General features: G+C 35.0%; 1 protein-coding gene across 1 annotated transcript in view; it reads left to right on the top strand.

Annotated features, from left to right (window-relative positions):
* Positions 1 to 248: 248 nt before the first annotated feature.
* The window catches only part of LOC114290333 ((3S,6E)-nerolidol synthase 1), a 47,346-nt gene continuing 30,839 nt past the window's right edge, over positions 249 to 16,755 (top strand). The window contains exons 1-4 of the mRNA XM_082889024.1: positions 249 to 340; positions 545 to 581; positions 8,787 to 8,846; positions 8,923 to 9,018. Of these exons, the coding sequence (XP_082745150.1) occupies positions 249 to 340; positions 545 to 581; positions 8,787 to 8,846; positions 8,923 to 9,018 (285 nt within the window). The remainder of the gene's footprint in view (positions 341 to 544; positions 582 to 8,786; positions 8,847 to 8,922; positions 9,019 to 16,755) is intronic.

Raw genomic sequence — 16,755 nt, 5'->3', positions numbered from 1 at the left:
TCTCAATTAATTAGCATAAATTATTATTTTTTATTTATTAATTATTTTGTTTTTTTTATTAAAAAAACACTGAAATCCTCAAAAAAAAAAATAATAATGAAAACCCTAGCTCCGGCGGGATGAACCGACGCTAGGGTTTCATTCAGATCGCGATGGCAGATGGTGCAGATCAACCGGCACTAGGGTTCACGCCGGGGAGAGGGAGACAGATGGGTTCGCGACGGCAGATCGCAATGGTGTAGATCGCGATGGCAGATTGCGATCGCGAAGAGGGAGACAGGCGGGTTCACGAAGGGAGAGAGACGGTGCAGATCGCGATCGTGAAGAGGAAGACAGACAGGTTCGCGAAGGGGGAGAGACAGAGAAAGGGAGAGAGAGAGAGAGAGAGCTCGGTCGCCGGAAATCGCCCTAGCTCGCCGGAAATCGCCACTCTCGTTTGTGTGAGAGAGAAAGAATGAGTGAGAAATGGTTTATATACATGGCATACATGTAATTAGCATCAATTCTGAAGGGCATTTTAGTCATTTTAATCCTCTCATTTCAGCTTCCCGTATAAGCTGAATCCAGAAGCACCGCCTCAGGTGCTTAGAAAATTAAGCTGAAAATAGCTTAATAAAAGCTATAATTTATCCCTTTAAGTTTTACCAAACACACCAAAGTAACTTAATTTAAGCTAAAAGCAGCTTTAAGCTGCTTTTAAGTGCTACCAAGCAGGCACATAATGTAGTTTCAACCAATATTATCTATTTCAGATGGAGGTGTATGCCACTAAAGAACAAAACCGAGTACTATCAAAGAAGAAAAAGAAGATGAAGAAATCAGTGGTCATCAGAACAAGACCAAGCTCTCTCTCTCTCTCTCTCTCTCTCTCTCTCTCTCTCTCACACACACACACACACACACACACACACACACACACATACACACACAACGTAGTGGGTTCTCCCTCACAATTCCACCACTAACAAGCACAACAACAATCAACTACAAAAAACAAAAAACAAACAGAAACCCTAACCTTCGAGAGAGAAAGGTGAGGATTCAATTATATTGTCTAGATCGAAACCCTAGACCACCAATTTAGATCAAAACCCTAGCATTTCAAATCTCATTCCAGATCTCTATATCAGACGAAGAACTAAAGAAGATGACTATGGATGCGGTGGACTCGACCACCGATGATGATCGAAGCAAGAACCTGCAGGAGTTTCATAAGGCGGCATTGTCGAGGTTGTTGGACGAAACGCAGTAGATCTAGGTTGACTCGTTCTTTGCTGACAGCGAGTCGGTGATGGAACCGACAGAAGAAGACAACGTGTTCTTGCCGGAACGGAATAGAAAAGGTGGCTTCGTGGCCTCGGATGTGATAGCACTAATATTCACTATTATTTCTTCGAATAATGGCTCAAATCCAAGGTCGAGAACCAGAGCAAGATTGACCGGGTCGTGGTTTCGATACAAAGGGAGAGAGCACCAAACCTAAGAGAGAGATAAGAGAGAGAAGAGATGGAAAGAGAGAGAGAGGGCTGAGATCAGAGAGAGAGGTCGGGGTTTCCATCGCACTCCGTGGTGGCATTGGTGGCAGGGCCGGCCCTGGGCTAAGACCACTAAGCCCTTTGCCTATGGCCGCTAAATTTTGGCTCAAAATAGGATCCCAAACTTATTAGTTTTATATTGGATTAAAAGTTCAAAGCCCAATACTTTTTTTATTGTTTGAGATCCAATCTAAATGGCCCCTAAAAAAAAATTGTTGGGCCAAATTAAATATATATATATATATAATCATTGTTAGGCCCAATTAAAAATTTATATAATTAGTCCAAACAAATATATATGATATAATGAGTTCAAATAGAGTCTAATGTCAAGAACTTAATAGAATAAATAACTTCATCTTAATTTTTTTGCCATCTCTCTTTATCATATTTTAATTGAATAATTTTACCATAATTTCTTTTCCTTAAATTTCTTTGCCCTATTTTTTTTGCCCTCTCTCTTTGTCATAAATTAATTGAATAATTTTGCCTTAATTTTTTCTCCCAATTTTTTCCCAATAATTTGTGTTTTGTTATCAAATAATTAGTGGATTGTAATTTGTGTGGATTATGATTGTAGTATTAGATATCATATTACAATAACATAATCATTTCGTTATCAGATATCAGTGAATTATGTTGTTTGTGTTGATTATTGTTAAATTATAAAACAACAAGGCCCTATTTTATTTTATTTTAAGTCTTTGTAATGATATTTTTGTATCTGAATAGATGAAAATAAATTTTAATGATTACATATGTAAGGAAACTTTTTGTAGCTACTAAATAATAAAAAAATTATTGGTAACCTTTTATTTTATTCGTAATTTTTTTATAAAAAAATATATGTAGGAGGGCTCCACTTTCAAAGCCCACCTAAGGCCTCATAAATCTCAGGGTCGGGCCTGGGTAGCGGCAGTGGCGGCTACGACGATGGTGGCGATAGTGGCAGGTTGAGATCGCAGAGAGAAGAGAGCAGATGAGACGGAAGATCTGGCGATGATAGTCAGTAGTGGTGGTTTGTCGATGGTGATTTGGTTAGGCAGAAAGAGGAGAAGAGAAGAGAGAAGTAGGGGTTGGTTTAGGAGGAGAGAAAAATGGAAAGAGAAATAGGTTTGTTTGATCTATCTAAGGTAAGTTTGTTTGCAACAGATATCGCGTGAATAAGGGTATAAATTTCGTTCATGAGCTTGCAGTCCACCCAAGGCTTGCCCTCGGCTTGGGACTCTGGGCTCACTACAAGAAAAAACACTTTTAGCGACCACCTATTTTTTTGGACACAAATAGTCACCTTTCTGCGACTAAAATCTAACTTTTGGCGACCACAATTTTTTGGTCGCGAAAAATCACCTTTTGGCGACCAAAAAAAAAGTTGGTCGCGAAAAGTATACCTATTGGCGACCAAAGGCTTTTTTGGTCGCGGAAGATCACCTTTTTGTGACCAAAAAAAATGTTGGTCGCAAAAAGTATAGCCTTTAGCGACCAAAAAAAAATTTGGTCGCAGAAAGTATACCTATTGGTAACCAAAGGCTTTTTGGGTCGCGGAAGATTACCCTTTGGCAATCAAAAAAAAAAGTTGGTCGCAGAAAGTTATGGAGGGATAAATTTTTTAAAAAAAAGATACTATTGTAATTAGATGCAATTTTTCTGTTTAGGCATTAAAAGTTTTATAAAATAATATGTAACCCAATTTTTATGGGTTATATATTTTCTCTGCCAAATATAAACAAGAAGCATGTTATTGGCAGAGTGGATTGGGTGCATGATGACTCCTTGGTTGGGAGTTCAAGTGCCAGGCAGCACAAAATAATCATTTTTTTTGGGTCAAGGCACTGACTTTTAGCAACCAACTTATCTTTGGTCGCTAAAAGTTCCCTTTTGGATATTATGAATTGGACTTTCCGCGACCAAAAAAGTTGGTCGCAAATGGTCACTTTTAGCAACCAAAGGCTTTTCTGGTCACAGAAAACTATCCGTCACGAGGCTTTAGCGACCAACTAGAGACCGGCATATTTTGGTCACGAAAAGGTTTTAGCGACCAAATATGGTACTTTTAGCGACCAAAATGTTAGTCGCTGAAAGTGTTTTTTCTTGTAGTCACTACAACAAAAATAGTCTTTAGACATGAAAACTAATGATGAAAAAAAGAATTATCACGAAATACGTATCTTTTAATGATGGAAATCATATTTCGTCTCCAAATGTACCATTTTTGGAGACAAAAATAAAATTTCGTCACCAATCTAAAACATAATAAAAAAAATAGGTGACGAAATTATATTTCGTCATTATTTATATTTTTTTTTGTCACCAAATATTTTCCCGCTAATATTTTGGGAGGGCGCCAAAATTAATAGACTTTTGGTGACAAAAAAATTAGTCACCAATTATAAAATTATTAATGACGAATATATTTCTGTCACCAATAATTTTTAATATTTTAATATCATTTAGTGACAAAACTATTTTTGTGGCCAATATTTTTATCTTTGCTGAAGATACAAAACTAAGTCATTTTGAAATTCTTAAATCAAAAATATGTTTCTTGAGCCTTGAGCTTCCCTCATTGTTGCCCTCTTCCTTAATAAAAAAAAACGTTTCCTATTTCCTTGAGCTTCCGTTCAGTTCATCAAGCCCTACCCACCATCTCCTCACTGTGTCCCCTGGGTTTGCCGCTCTTTATCTTCGCCTCTACCTTGAACTTACCACGTTAGTGTCTCTCTTTCTCTCTCTCTCTCTCAATCTCTCTCTCTGTGTTCATGTATATATATATAATCGATCGATTGACCTTCCTTTTTCATTGTTGCAACTCCTCACTTCCGATCAGTTCATCAAACCCTTTCGGCTCTACCATTGTGCTTACCAGGTCAGTCTCTCTCTCTCTCTCTCTCTCTCTCTCTCTCAATATACAACGATTTTTTTTTTGGATTCCTCTAATCAGTCGTGTTTCATCGAATGTTGTCTGCAATTTGTCAACTCACTGCCCTCATTTCTATTTCTAGTGAAGAATCCATATCTATGTCTATATCTATATCTCTATCATTTAATTTTCATACATACTTTCTGATTTTTTTTTTAATCTTTATCATTTTATTTTCTTACATAGACTTTCTGATTGATTTGTAATCGATCTGTGCTTCTCTCTTATTTTTCCTTTATACCCTTGTGTTTGTATATTTGTTTCTGATACAAGATTGTTTTTTTTTTCTTTTTTTTTTGAAATTTTCTCTTCTCTGTTTGTCTGCTGAGAAAATCGAGCATTAGAACCAAATTGTTGGCACCATAAAATATTATTATTATTATTATTATTATTATTATTATTATTATTATTATTATTATTATTATTATTATTTTCAAGACGTGTGGCATCCTCTTATTCATTTGGAAGTTAAAAGAAGTTATAGAAATGATGGAGAATATGAAGGACAAAGTGGACGAGTGGAAGGACACATGGCAAGACAAGAATAAAGATGGAAGAAATGAGTAGTTACTAAGTAGTTGTTGCTGTATTTTTTCCTCTATAAATAGCCATTAATGGCTACATTGTAAAAGATCCAGAATTCAAATCAAAGACAATTGATTTCAATATTTCTTGTCGTTTTCTTTATTTTAGGAGTAGTTTAACATAGATTTATACTTCGAAGCATTTATTTTCAGCACTTCCTTTTCGAAGCATAGGAGTAGAGGTAAGTAATGATTACTTTGATTGTTCACTCAATCGTCTTTCTCCGTCTCTCTCTTTCTTCTTTTAATTTTTCTTTTTTGTACACTTGGCAATTTTGAAGTCCTCTTTGTTGAGGCAAAAGAACCGTCAACGCAATCGCTTGATAATTGGCTTGAATTTAATCTGTAAGGATTTTTCAATCCTTGTTGGCACTCTCGCATTTATGATATTTTCCTTTGTAAGAAAAATAAGCCAACAATTTCTGGCACGCCCAGTGGGACGTCAAGTGTAAGAAATGAAAAATGAATTGGATTTGTTCGTTTCAAATAGCCTAGATGAAACCTATTGGCGTAAACAAAAAATTTTGGATTTTCAAGAAGAGATCCATTTTCTTGATGAAATAAACTTTCATCCCTTACAATATTATTTGATGGAAGAAAAAAGACACCATTTAATTGGAGAAATTCATCAACTTGATATGGAAATTCACCAATGGAATGATGAGTTATCAACTCTCACTACCAAGTCTTTAACTGAGGCTTTAATGGCCGGAATTGGTGAATTTTTTCAGAATTTTTCCATGGTTAAAAATAGCAAAAGCAAAGAGTTGATTTCATCAATAGCTCGGGGGATTCAAGAGCCCATTTTTAAAGAGCCAAATTATGAAATTAACATAACGAAAGAGAATGTTCTTGAGCCAAATTTGGCTAAGAATGATGTTCCATGCAAGGCTCGGGGGGGTCCAAAAACCAATTTTTAGAGGATCAAGTCATGAAAACAACATATCTATGGGTGATTTTCATAAGCCATTAATGGCTAACATGGAAAAGCAACCCACTTTACCAAATAATTATGAAAATCAATTCGGCGAAAGTCTTGTTTTTAAAACAAACATGGTCAAGAATAATGAACAAGCCACTATTCATGAATTCAAAATTTTTGACATTTTTCAAAATGTCAATAAGTATGAATTTTCATGGTCACACTATACCATGACTTTTGGTGTTCAAAATCCTTTTTGGATTTGTGGTTCACATCAAAATTTAGTTTTGATGAAATGACTAATAAAACAATCATCTTTAAGTATTTTTTGATAAGTTTGGATTAGTCATGTGCTTGGTTCGGCCCTTCAAAAATTTAAATAAATATCATTTTTTAGGGCCGCGGGAGGTAATGTTGGCACCATAAAATATTATTATTATTATTGTTGTTGTTGTTGTTGTTGTTGTTGTTGTTGTTATTATTATTATTATTATTATTATTATTTTCAAGACACGTGGCATCCTCTTATTCATTTGGAAGTTAAAAGAAGTTATAGAGATGATGGAGAATATGAAGGACAAAGTGGATGAGTGGAAGGACACATGGCAAGACAAGAATGAAGATGAAAGAAATGAGTAGTTACTAAGTAGTTGTTGCTGTATTTTTTTCCTCTATAAATAGCCATTAATGGCTACATTGTAAAAGATCCAGAATTCAAATCAAAGACAATTGATTTCAATATTTCTTGTCATTTTCCTTATTTTAGGAGTAGTTTAACATAGATTTATACTTCGAAGCATTTATTTTCAGCACTTCCTTTTCGAAGCATAGGAGTAGAGGTAAGTAATGATTACTTTGATTGTTCACTCAATCGTCTTTCTCCGTCTCTCTCTTTCTTCTTTTAATTTTTCTTTTTTCTACACTTGGCAATTTTGAAGTCCTCTTTGTTGAGGCAAAAGAACCGTCAATGCAATCGCTTGATAATTGGCTTGAATTTAATCTGTAAGCATTTTTCAATCCTTGCTGGCACGCTCGCATTTATGATATTTTCCTTCGTAGGAAAAATAAGCCAACACAAATACAATTAAAAAATAGCTTCATGATTGGTAACCCAACTGGTCTTTGCTTGTTGCAGATACCAATCTTACCTGTGTATATATATAGATGCAGGACTTGTGTGCACACTACACACAGGACTTTGCTTTACCCCCTTCTTTTTGCTATTGTTTGGCTGCCAAGAATTGTAGATGAAAAGAAGGAAAATTACTGTGTCAAGTACTACTGAAGTAGTGATCAATCTTTGAAAAAAAGTACTACCCAAGTAGTGCTTGTGACAAATTCCAAAGATTTTTCCTAAACCCAAACATGTGCAAGTGAATTTAAAAAAAGAAAAAAGAAAAGACAAAAAAGTAGATGAATAGAGAAGGAGAAAATTACAGTGTCTGTCAAGAACCTAAGTATAGTGTTTGTGAGAAATTCCAAATATTTTCCTTGAACCCAAACACATGCAAGTGTTCTGAAGAAAAGAATAAAGATATATGTGATGAGATATCTTCGGCTATATAAGATTTTGTATTGGCAAGTTCATGGATCCCATTTGTGTGGATCTCTTTTTCTATTGGCAACTATTTCCCATTGGCCAGCGGCGAAATCTTCAATAACCAGATCACGGGTGTTGGTTAACATGATTGATGATTGCCTATCAACCACCAATTTATGGATTAAAAATATAAAAATGAGATAGAAAATATTATTTTTTCAATTAATATTATTTGCTTCTTGTATTTTTAAGTGAAGGAAGGAAGGTAATTTGTTTAGTTTTTCTTGTATTTTTCTTATTTAATAGAGGTCTCTCGTTTATAGATGATGTTGTTTTATACTTCTATTGCTTGTCATTTTTTGATAGAACCGGTTCCTGTTGTGAGTGGAAGTTTTATCCTTTTCTCATCAATTTGAGCATATGTTTCTTTTTTAAGAAATTAGATGATTTTAATTTTCTTGATTGGTGCATGCTCCCGACAAATTTTGCAAGTCAACTTTTAATCATAGAACTCAATTATTCTAAATTGATTATTTTCCAATGATGTTAAAATTTTGATGGACATTTTTGGTTCACCAATGGGGTCTTTGAAATGATCTTTCTTGCCAAGTAGAATTTGGGAAGCTCAGCAGAATGAAGAATAGGTCTTCTGATACCACATGGGAATCATTTTAATCTTTTCCATGATTTGTTCTTTGGCATTCTTTATTTTACTTTAATCTTTGGTTCTATCTTTTTTAATCTTTGATTTTTCTCATGATTTCCTTTTTGATATACTTGAACCTCTCTTGATTTATGCTTTTCATTACGTTGCATCTTTAACTAGACACGTTAATTTTTCTCTAGAAAATATTAAGTACACCCTTTTTCCTTGTCAACTAATACCTCACTATGAGATTGTCGTAGTTTTTGTAATTTAATTTACCCCCTTGGCTTGGATCTTTTAAAGTTTGATGGATAATTTTGTTGTCATCCTCACGTCTTGAAGTTATTTGATTTGTGTTTGGCTATTTTATTTCACGAGTAGTGTACCCAATACTAAATTTAATGCATTTTCAACCTCCTTGAGGACAATAATAATAGAGCCTTTGCCACCACCACCAACAATAATGATGACAACAAAAATACTAATGGTGATGTAATTATTGAAGATACACTTGTACAACCTATGCATGATTTGGTTGCATTTATCTGAGTTGCATTTAGGAACTTGGAAGATAGAATATCCTTTGTGTCTTTTAACTCAATTTATGATTCTAATGCTTTCATTGTTTTTCCTTTCCAGGTAACATGCCGGTTACTTGGAGTGGTTCTTGAGGAAACTAGTCCAGAGGAGCTTCAGGCCGTGACATTCTCTATTAATTAAATTTTGTGCCTGAATTAGAAAATCATTGACATTATGGTTACCTTGCTCTGAGCAGAAACAAGCGACTGTAAGATCCTCTGTGCTACTGCTGGAGATTACAAAATTCTGTGATCTTTATCTCATGGAAAGAGTTCTGGATGATGAAAGTGAAGTGAGTGTAAAACTTTCTGCTTATTTTTTTTTTATTTTTTACTATTAATCAATAGTATAATTTGTTTTCCTCTGCATGCTCAGTGTGTAAAATTTTTTTAGGCTGACTTCAGAGTTACTCATTGGCACCTTAAAGTTTTCTTATTGATTTACTTTTTGTTGGGGAAGTGATTATGAGATGAAATGCTTAAAACTGATGGATCAACAAAATCTGTTCACACCCACCAAAAAAAAAAAAAAAAAAACGGTACAATTCTTTTTTGTGAATAGATGTGAAACGTGATTGAGTACTTATGGAATTGATAGCATTTCTCTATTTGTATGGTTTTCAATTGCAGGCCTCTAGGTTATGATTCCCTTGTTGAACTAAAAATAACCACACACAAGAAAAAAATTTATATAGGCTAATTGCATATATTCTAACTATTTAACCATCAATCATGACATGCAATAATTGTGTAGGCATCTATATAGTACAACCTAATTACATGATTCCATTGTTGAACTAAAACACACAAGAAAAAATTTATACAGGTCAATTGCATATATTCTAACTATTTGACTGTCAATCATGATATGTAATAATTGTGTTGCATACCACTACTAGTGTGACTTTAACCCCCCTTTTGTCAAAAAGCTGTTCGTTGTGGTTTCAATTTAGCTATTTACATTTTTATTTTTATTTTTTGAAAATGATGTATTTGAACACTGTTTCTTTTCAGGTCATTTTGTTTGGCGCAAGTTCTTCAATACACAGAATACTATTTTAATTTTTAAGTAGTTTTAACAGGCTGTTTCTATGAAATTTTGCAAAAATAGTTTTCAGAAATGCACTCCACAAACGTTTTCTCGATGTCAATTCTCTCTCACTCTCTCTTGTAAAAGTGATTCTGAGTAGATCTTAATTCAATTAAAATTCGAATGAGAATATGAAGGAAAGGATTGAAAGTTGTTGGAATATACAAGAACATTTGATCTTGTTATTGCTAGTTCATGCAATGTAAAAACTTCTGTATAATGGTCTTTTTGCTCCATAGTCATGTCTCTTGAACATGACCTAGCAATAACAAGATTATGTGAAAGGACTAGCAATAACAAGATGACTATGGAGCAAAAAGACATGACTAGCCATTGACTATGGAACAAAAAGACATGACTATGGAGCAAAAAGACATGACTAGCAATAACAAGATTATGTGAAAGGACTAGCCATTGATAAAAACTTCTGTATAATGGCAAATCATTGTAAGGACAAGGTTGGACATATTTATGACTAGACAACAAATATGCAATTGCATTTGTGGGTATGTATACGTATATCTATGGGTGCTTGCTAATTGATAAGTACTTCTAGTCAACATGAATTCGGACACGCATGAATGGATTTCATCGGAGAGTCAAGTTAATTATATATGTACAAGGCAATGCCTTTCAATTTTGATAATATTATTTATTTTGCTGTGTAGGGTAGAATAACTAATACTTGTTTGATTTATTTCAAATTAATAAGACAACATTATACAGACGCAAGTAGAACCCCTCTCGCAGACTAGTGCAATCCCCTTGACCCCAGAGGAGTTGTCAGTCAAGGTGCTTCAGCCAAGGCCAGGTTATGTGAAAGGACTCGGTATGAGGCCTTCTTCTTTTGTGAATACAACTGTTGCACCTGCTGAAAATAGTGACTATGTTTAACGCCTCGAGCTGCAAATAGCACAACAAAATGAACAAATTGCAAGGTTTGAAAAGTCAGAGAAGAAACAAAGCAAGAAGATACAAAGTATCATCGAGTGTTTGAGGCAGAAAGGAATCACGGGAAAGTTCAGATTCTGATGGACAAGCTTCTTGGATAGTATATTATGTTTCTATGTTAATTTAGTAGAAATTTCTTCTTCAACAAAGATGGTGAACTATGCATGTAAAAACCCGAGAAACATCACAAACACTGAAATATGCACGTGGCTCCCAATTAGGAAACTACTTTGAAATTTGCACTATTCCAACATGTAGGCATGGAACTAGTCGAAAACTAAGTCCAAAAAGGCACTTTTTCGCACTTAAGCTTAAAAATAGACCTTCGGGGGCCAAAATCGTGCAACAGCTACGAGACGGCCCGAGGAACACCTCAAACACCTCGGGAGGGACCAATGTAAGTTGTGGAAACTTACGGAACTGGCACGGGACTCCCGGTTTGAAAACTAAGTCCAAAAATGCATTTTTTCACGCTTAAGCATGAAAATTGGCCATCGGAGGCCAAAATCGTGTAACAACCACGAGACGGCCTGGGAAACACCTCAAACATCTCAAAAACCATAGGAGGGACCAATGTAAGTTGTGGAAACTTACGGAACTAGCACGAGACTCCCGGTTTGAAAACTAAGTCCAAAAATGCACTTTTTTACACGTAAGCTGAAAATAGGTCATTGGAGGCCAAAATCGTGTAATAGCCACGAGACGGCCAGGAAAACACCTCAAACACCTCGGGGAGGGGACCAATGTAAGTTGTGGAAACGTACAGAACTAGCACGGGACGCCCGGTTTGAAAACTAAGTTCAAAAATGCACTTTTTCACACGTAAGCTTGAAAATAGGCCATCAGAGGCCAAAATCGTGTAACAGCCACGAGACAGCCCAGGGAACACCTTAAACACCTCGAGAGGGACCAATATAAGTTGTGAAAACTTACGGAACTAGCACGGGACTCCCAGTTTGAAAACTAAGTCCAAAAATACACTTTTTCACACTTAAGCTTGAAAATAGGCCATTGGAGACCAAAATCATGTAACAGCCACGAGATGGCCCGAGAAACACCTCAAACACCTCGGGAGGGGCCAATGTAAGTTTTGGAAACTTACGGAACTAGCACAGGACTCCCGGTTTGAAAACTAAGTCCAAAAATGTACTTTTTCACACGTAAGCTTGAAAATCGGCCATCGGAGGCCAAAATCGTGCAATAACCATGAGATGGCCTGGGGAACACCTCGAACACCTCGGGAGGGACCAATGTAAGCTGTGAAAACTTACACAACTAGCACGGGACTCCCGGTTTGAAAACTAAGTCCAAAAATGCACTTTTTCACACTTAAGCTTGAAATTAGGCCATTAGAGGCCAAAATTGTGTAACAACCACGAGACAGCCTGGGAAACACCTTGAACACCTCAGGAGGGACCAATGTAAGTTGTGAAAACTTACGGAACTAGCACGGGACTCCCGATTTGAAAACTATGTCCAAAAATGCACGTTTTCACACTTAAGCTTTAAAATAGGCCATCGGAGGCCAAAATCGTGTAACAGCCACAACACGGCCCGAGAAACACCTCGAACACCTTGGTAGGGACCAATGTAAGTTGTGAAAACTTACGGAACTACCACGGGACTCTCGGTTTGAGAATTAAGTCCAAAAATGAACTTTTTCACACTTAAGTTTGAAAATAGGCACAGAAGGCCAGAGGAACACCTCAAACACCTCGGGAGGGACCAATGTAAGTTGTGAAAACTTACGAAACTAGCACGATACTCCCGATTTGAAAACTGAGTCAAAAAATGCACATTTCCAACTCTTAAGCTTGAAAATAGGTCATCGGGGGCCAAAATTATTAAACAACCACGAGAAAGCCTAGGAAACACCTCAATCACCTCAAAAGCAACCATTGTAACTTGTGCAAACTTACAAAACTAGCACAGGACTCCCGGTTTGAAAACTAAGTCCAAAAATGAATTTTTCCAACACTTAAGCTTGTAAATAGGCCATTGGGGGCCAAAATAGTGTAATATGCATGGGAAGGTCCGTGGAACACCTCAAACACCTCGGGAGGGACCAATGTAAGTTGTGGAAACTTATGGAACTAGCACGAGACTCCCGATTTGAAAACTATGTCAAAAAATGCATGTTAAATTGTATATTTAAGTGATAAGATAATAATTGTCTAACTTGCTTCTTCTTTCTTCATTTTTTTTTTTGTTGTTTTTTTGTTTTTTTGTTTTTTTTTTGCAGATTCGAGATTTGATATGGACATGTTTGGCAATTTGGAGAGCAGAAGCTAAGTCATTTTGTGTTTTTGTTCATATTACCTTACATGTATTTTAGTTGCGTTGTAAATTTTATATTTTTGTTGGTATTACAGGACATGTTTGGTAATCCGCACTTGATATTACATTTTTGTTGATATTAGTAGACATGTTTTTTTGTGGATATTAGGAGATGTGTTTGGTAATCTACATGCGGTTCATGCTGTATTTTTGTGGATATTAGTAGACATGTTTTTTGTAGATATTAGGAGACATGTTTGGTAATCCGCATGCAGTTGATATTGTATTTTTGTGGATAGTGCAGAAATTCAATTGTGATGCTTATGAAAATGAATGGATTTTTGTATTGATCTGTAATAGATATTTTATTGAACAGGTTATTGAAATGCGCAGGAAATTTTTACTGAAAAGAATTTTAATTTGAAAATAGTACCCTCATTTAAAATTTTTTTAATTATTATTAGCGATGAAATAAAAATGTCACTATTAGTTTTCAAAAAACATGACAAATAATTTTTTCGCTAATGATATAGTTCCAAACAAATAATTTCGTCACATTTCCTCAATATTTCGTCGCTAAATTGAAATATTTGGTGACAAAATATTTTTTGTCATTGAAAAAATTTCTTTTCTACTCATTTTAGTGACAAATTTTTTTGTCACCTTAATCTATATTATTGGTGAGGAAAACTTTCGTCACTAAAATCTATTTGGTGACAAAATATTTCGTCGCCAAAAACAATTAAAATAAAATATTATCTACTTTTAGTGATGAAATTGATGTTATAGAGGACGAAAAATGCAACATTTGAAGATGAAAAATGCAACATTTTTCGTCACCAGGTACTTTCAGTGACAACGTATAGGCGACAAACGTGGTGACAAAAAATTTTCGTCACAGATCACTTTAGTGACAAAAATTTGATGTTTGGAGACAAAATCAGTTTGTCACCAAAGGCCTTTTTTGTTGTAGTAATATTGCAATTATGTAAGAAGAAACTTTTATTAGAAGAAGCTAATTTTTGTATCGCATTCACCAGTCCGTAACATTAATTATTTGAATTAATATTTATTAGTTACTCATTTTTTTACATTAATTATTTCTTAACATATATTAATTGTTATTGTTTACTCATTATTTTAATTAGGATAAATTACCAATAGGTCCTAATAGTTGGACACAATCCCCATCAAGTCCTATTGAAAATAAGTCTTACTAAAATCGTCGCTAAAAAAAAAATTTGTAACGATTTTTTACATGTCGCTAAAAATTAACAATTAGTGACTTTTTTCCCCATGATTTTTATAAATTATTACTAAAACTTACAATTAGTGACGTTTTTCTATGATGAATTTTTCAAACTGTCACTGAAAGTTGAAAATTAGCGACTTTTTTTGTATCGTTTTTTTTAAACTGTTGCTAAATCTTATAGTTAGTGACATTTTTTGTAGCAATTTTGAAACTGCCGTTGAAAATTAATAATTAGTGATAGTTTTTAATAATGTTTGATGAAAAACACTATTAATTCTCACAGGATCTATTGGACAATAAGTTCACCTATTAGGATTTACACGTAAGTCCCCATTTTAATTAAATGTTAGTTCATATATATTATTTTACTTACATTATTATGGATCATAATATTCCTAATGTTTATGTCGATATTGATGCATATACACAATATGAATCTGTTGATTCTCCTTTTAATGTACCTAATATCTCTCTTCCAATAGTAACATCATTATTTAAGGGCATGACAGTGTTTGAGAGCATTTTGAATATAGCGACCCCGGTCTTTTCCATTTGATTATTGTATCCGGACTTAGGTTCCGTAGATTCTGTCATTGTATAATTGTTGTTGTCGGTCTTTTCCATTTGATTATTGTATCCGGACTTAGGTTCCGTAGATTTTGTCATTGTATAATTGTTGTTGTTGTCCCTTATTTTCTCATTTGGAGTTATAGGATATGTTGGGCAGGTTTGTTTCAGGTTGGTTGGGTTTAGAAACCAAGTGTTGCTGTCCAGAATTTTGGATCTTCGCTCGAGCGAGGAGTTGGTCGCTCGAGCGAGCTGTTGTTTTTGGTTCTTCGCTCGAGCCGGGGTTTGGTCGCTCGAGCGAGAGTTTGCATCTAGTATAGACCTGAAGTATTGCATTCTTGGCTCAAGCGAGATTTTCTTCGCTCGAGCGAGGTTTTCTTGTGTCTGGTCGCTCGAGCGACCAAGTCTTCGCTCGAGCGAGCCTGTCCAGTTTAATTATACGCAGCAGCGGGTTTTGATCAGTCTTTTTCATCTTCTTTTGATTCCAAACCCTAAGGTCCGACTTCTCTCTCACCCTACTCACCTTCTCTCTTAGGTTTGATCTATTTAGAGTGTGTTTCTACCCTAGTTGCTTTACTAAAAAGATAGAGGGAGTCGAGGGCTTTCATTTAATCTGAACATTTGGCGATTTGGAGCACATTGGTATTTGGGTATTCATCTCTGTCTTCTCCATTTGGGTGGTTTTCTTCGAGGTAGGGATTTCCTACTCTATTCTATAAGTTTTGTTCTAAGTTTTGGTATTTTGATATGTTGGGGATACTTTGGTAATTTTGGGAAAAACCCTAGTTGTATTAATAAGTTAATTTGTATAATTAATTAAAGGAAATTGGGGAAATATGGTTAAATTCATGGAATTGGGGAATTGGGGAATTCATCGATTAAGTGGTGTAGTTGGATAATTTAAATCACTCACCCATTGAATTGTTGATATATTTATTTTCAGTTTAGAAATAACTGTTTTGGGCTATCGGTGGAGGATAGCTGTGATTGTTGTAGACACTGCATGTGGATTAGGGATAACTGAAACTAATCACATTGGTTGAGTCATTCATTTTGACTGCTGAATTAATACAGACATTATGTGTATTGATTGTGTGTTATATGTTATGTGTTTACATACATTGTTTTGTGTGGGAGGAGATAGGGGATGTACTCCACGATTTAGGGGAAGATAGGGGATGGACCTCTAAACCGGATTTTGTTTGGGAGGAGATAGGGGATGGACTCCATTAGCATCACTTTTATGTGTGCTTATTTATATAGAAGTGTTTTTATTGATACAGCACTAAAATGTGTATCAATCTGGAAGTATGAAGTGTTTTGATTTGAGCTTGAGTCTCATTTGTTTGTAGACATTGGAAGAGTGTGAATATGATATATATATAATTCACTGTTGTAAGTTTGGCCAGGTTCTGAGCCATATTGATAATGTTGGAAAGTGAAACGTGTCGTTACAATAGTGTCATGAGATTGGATAATGATGTAATTGATTATCTTGGTTAACCATCTATTGAATGTTATTGCTTTATTCAATGCTTATATTTGGTTTAGTATATTTCTACTGGGCTGTGGCTCACCCTTTATGGGAACATCATTTTCAGGTTCAGGTGATAAGCTACCTCCAAGGACTTAGCTTGGAAGGACTTGGATTTGAAGATTATTTTTAGTTATTTGTTTTTCATTGTTAGTACATGTAAACACTCAAGCCTAGGGCTTTATTTATATTTGAGTTAGAACTCATACTTTTGTGTCCAAGTGTTGGCTTGGAAAGATGTAAGCCGGTAGGGCATTTAATTTGATGTTACATATAATGCTTTTGTTTAGTAAGATTCTGATGAATATTATAATGAATTCTTAAAGTGTTTTCTTTAAATAATGCATGCCAATGATATA

This window comes from Camellia sinensis, chromosome 9 (assembly GCF_055761805.1).
Source record: "Camellia sinensis isolate YWXY chromosome 9, ASM5576180v1, whole genome shotgun sequence".
In the NCBI taxonomy this organism is placed as follows: Eukaryota; Viridiplantae; Streptophyta; class Magnoliopsida; order Ericales; family Theaceae; genus Camellia; species Camellia sinensis.
Note: the sequence above shows the minus strand (reverse complement) of the source record. Positions and strands in the feature narration are given on the sequence as shown.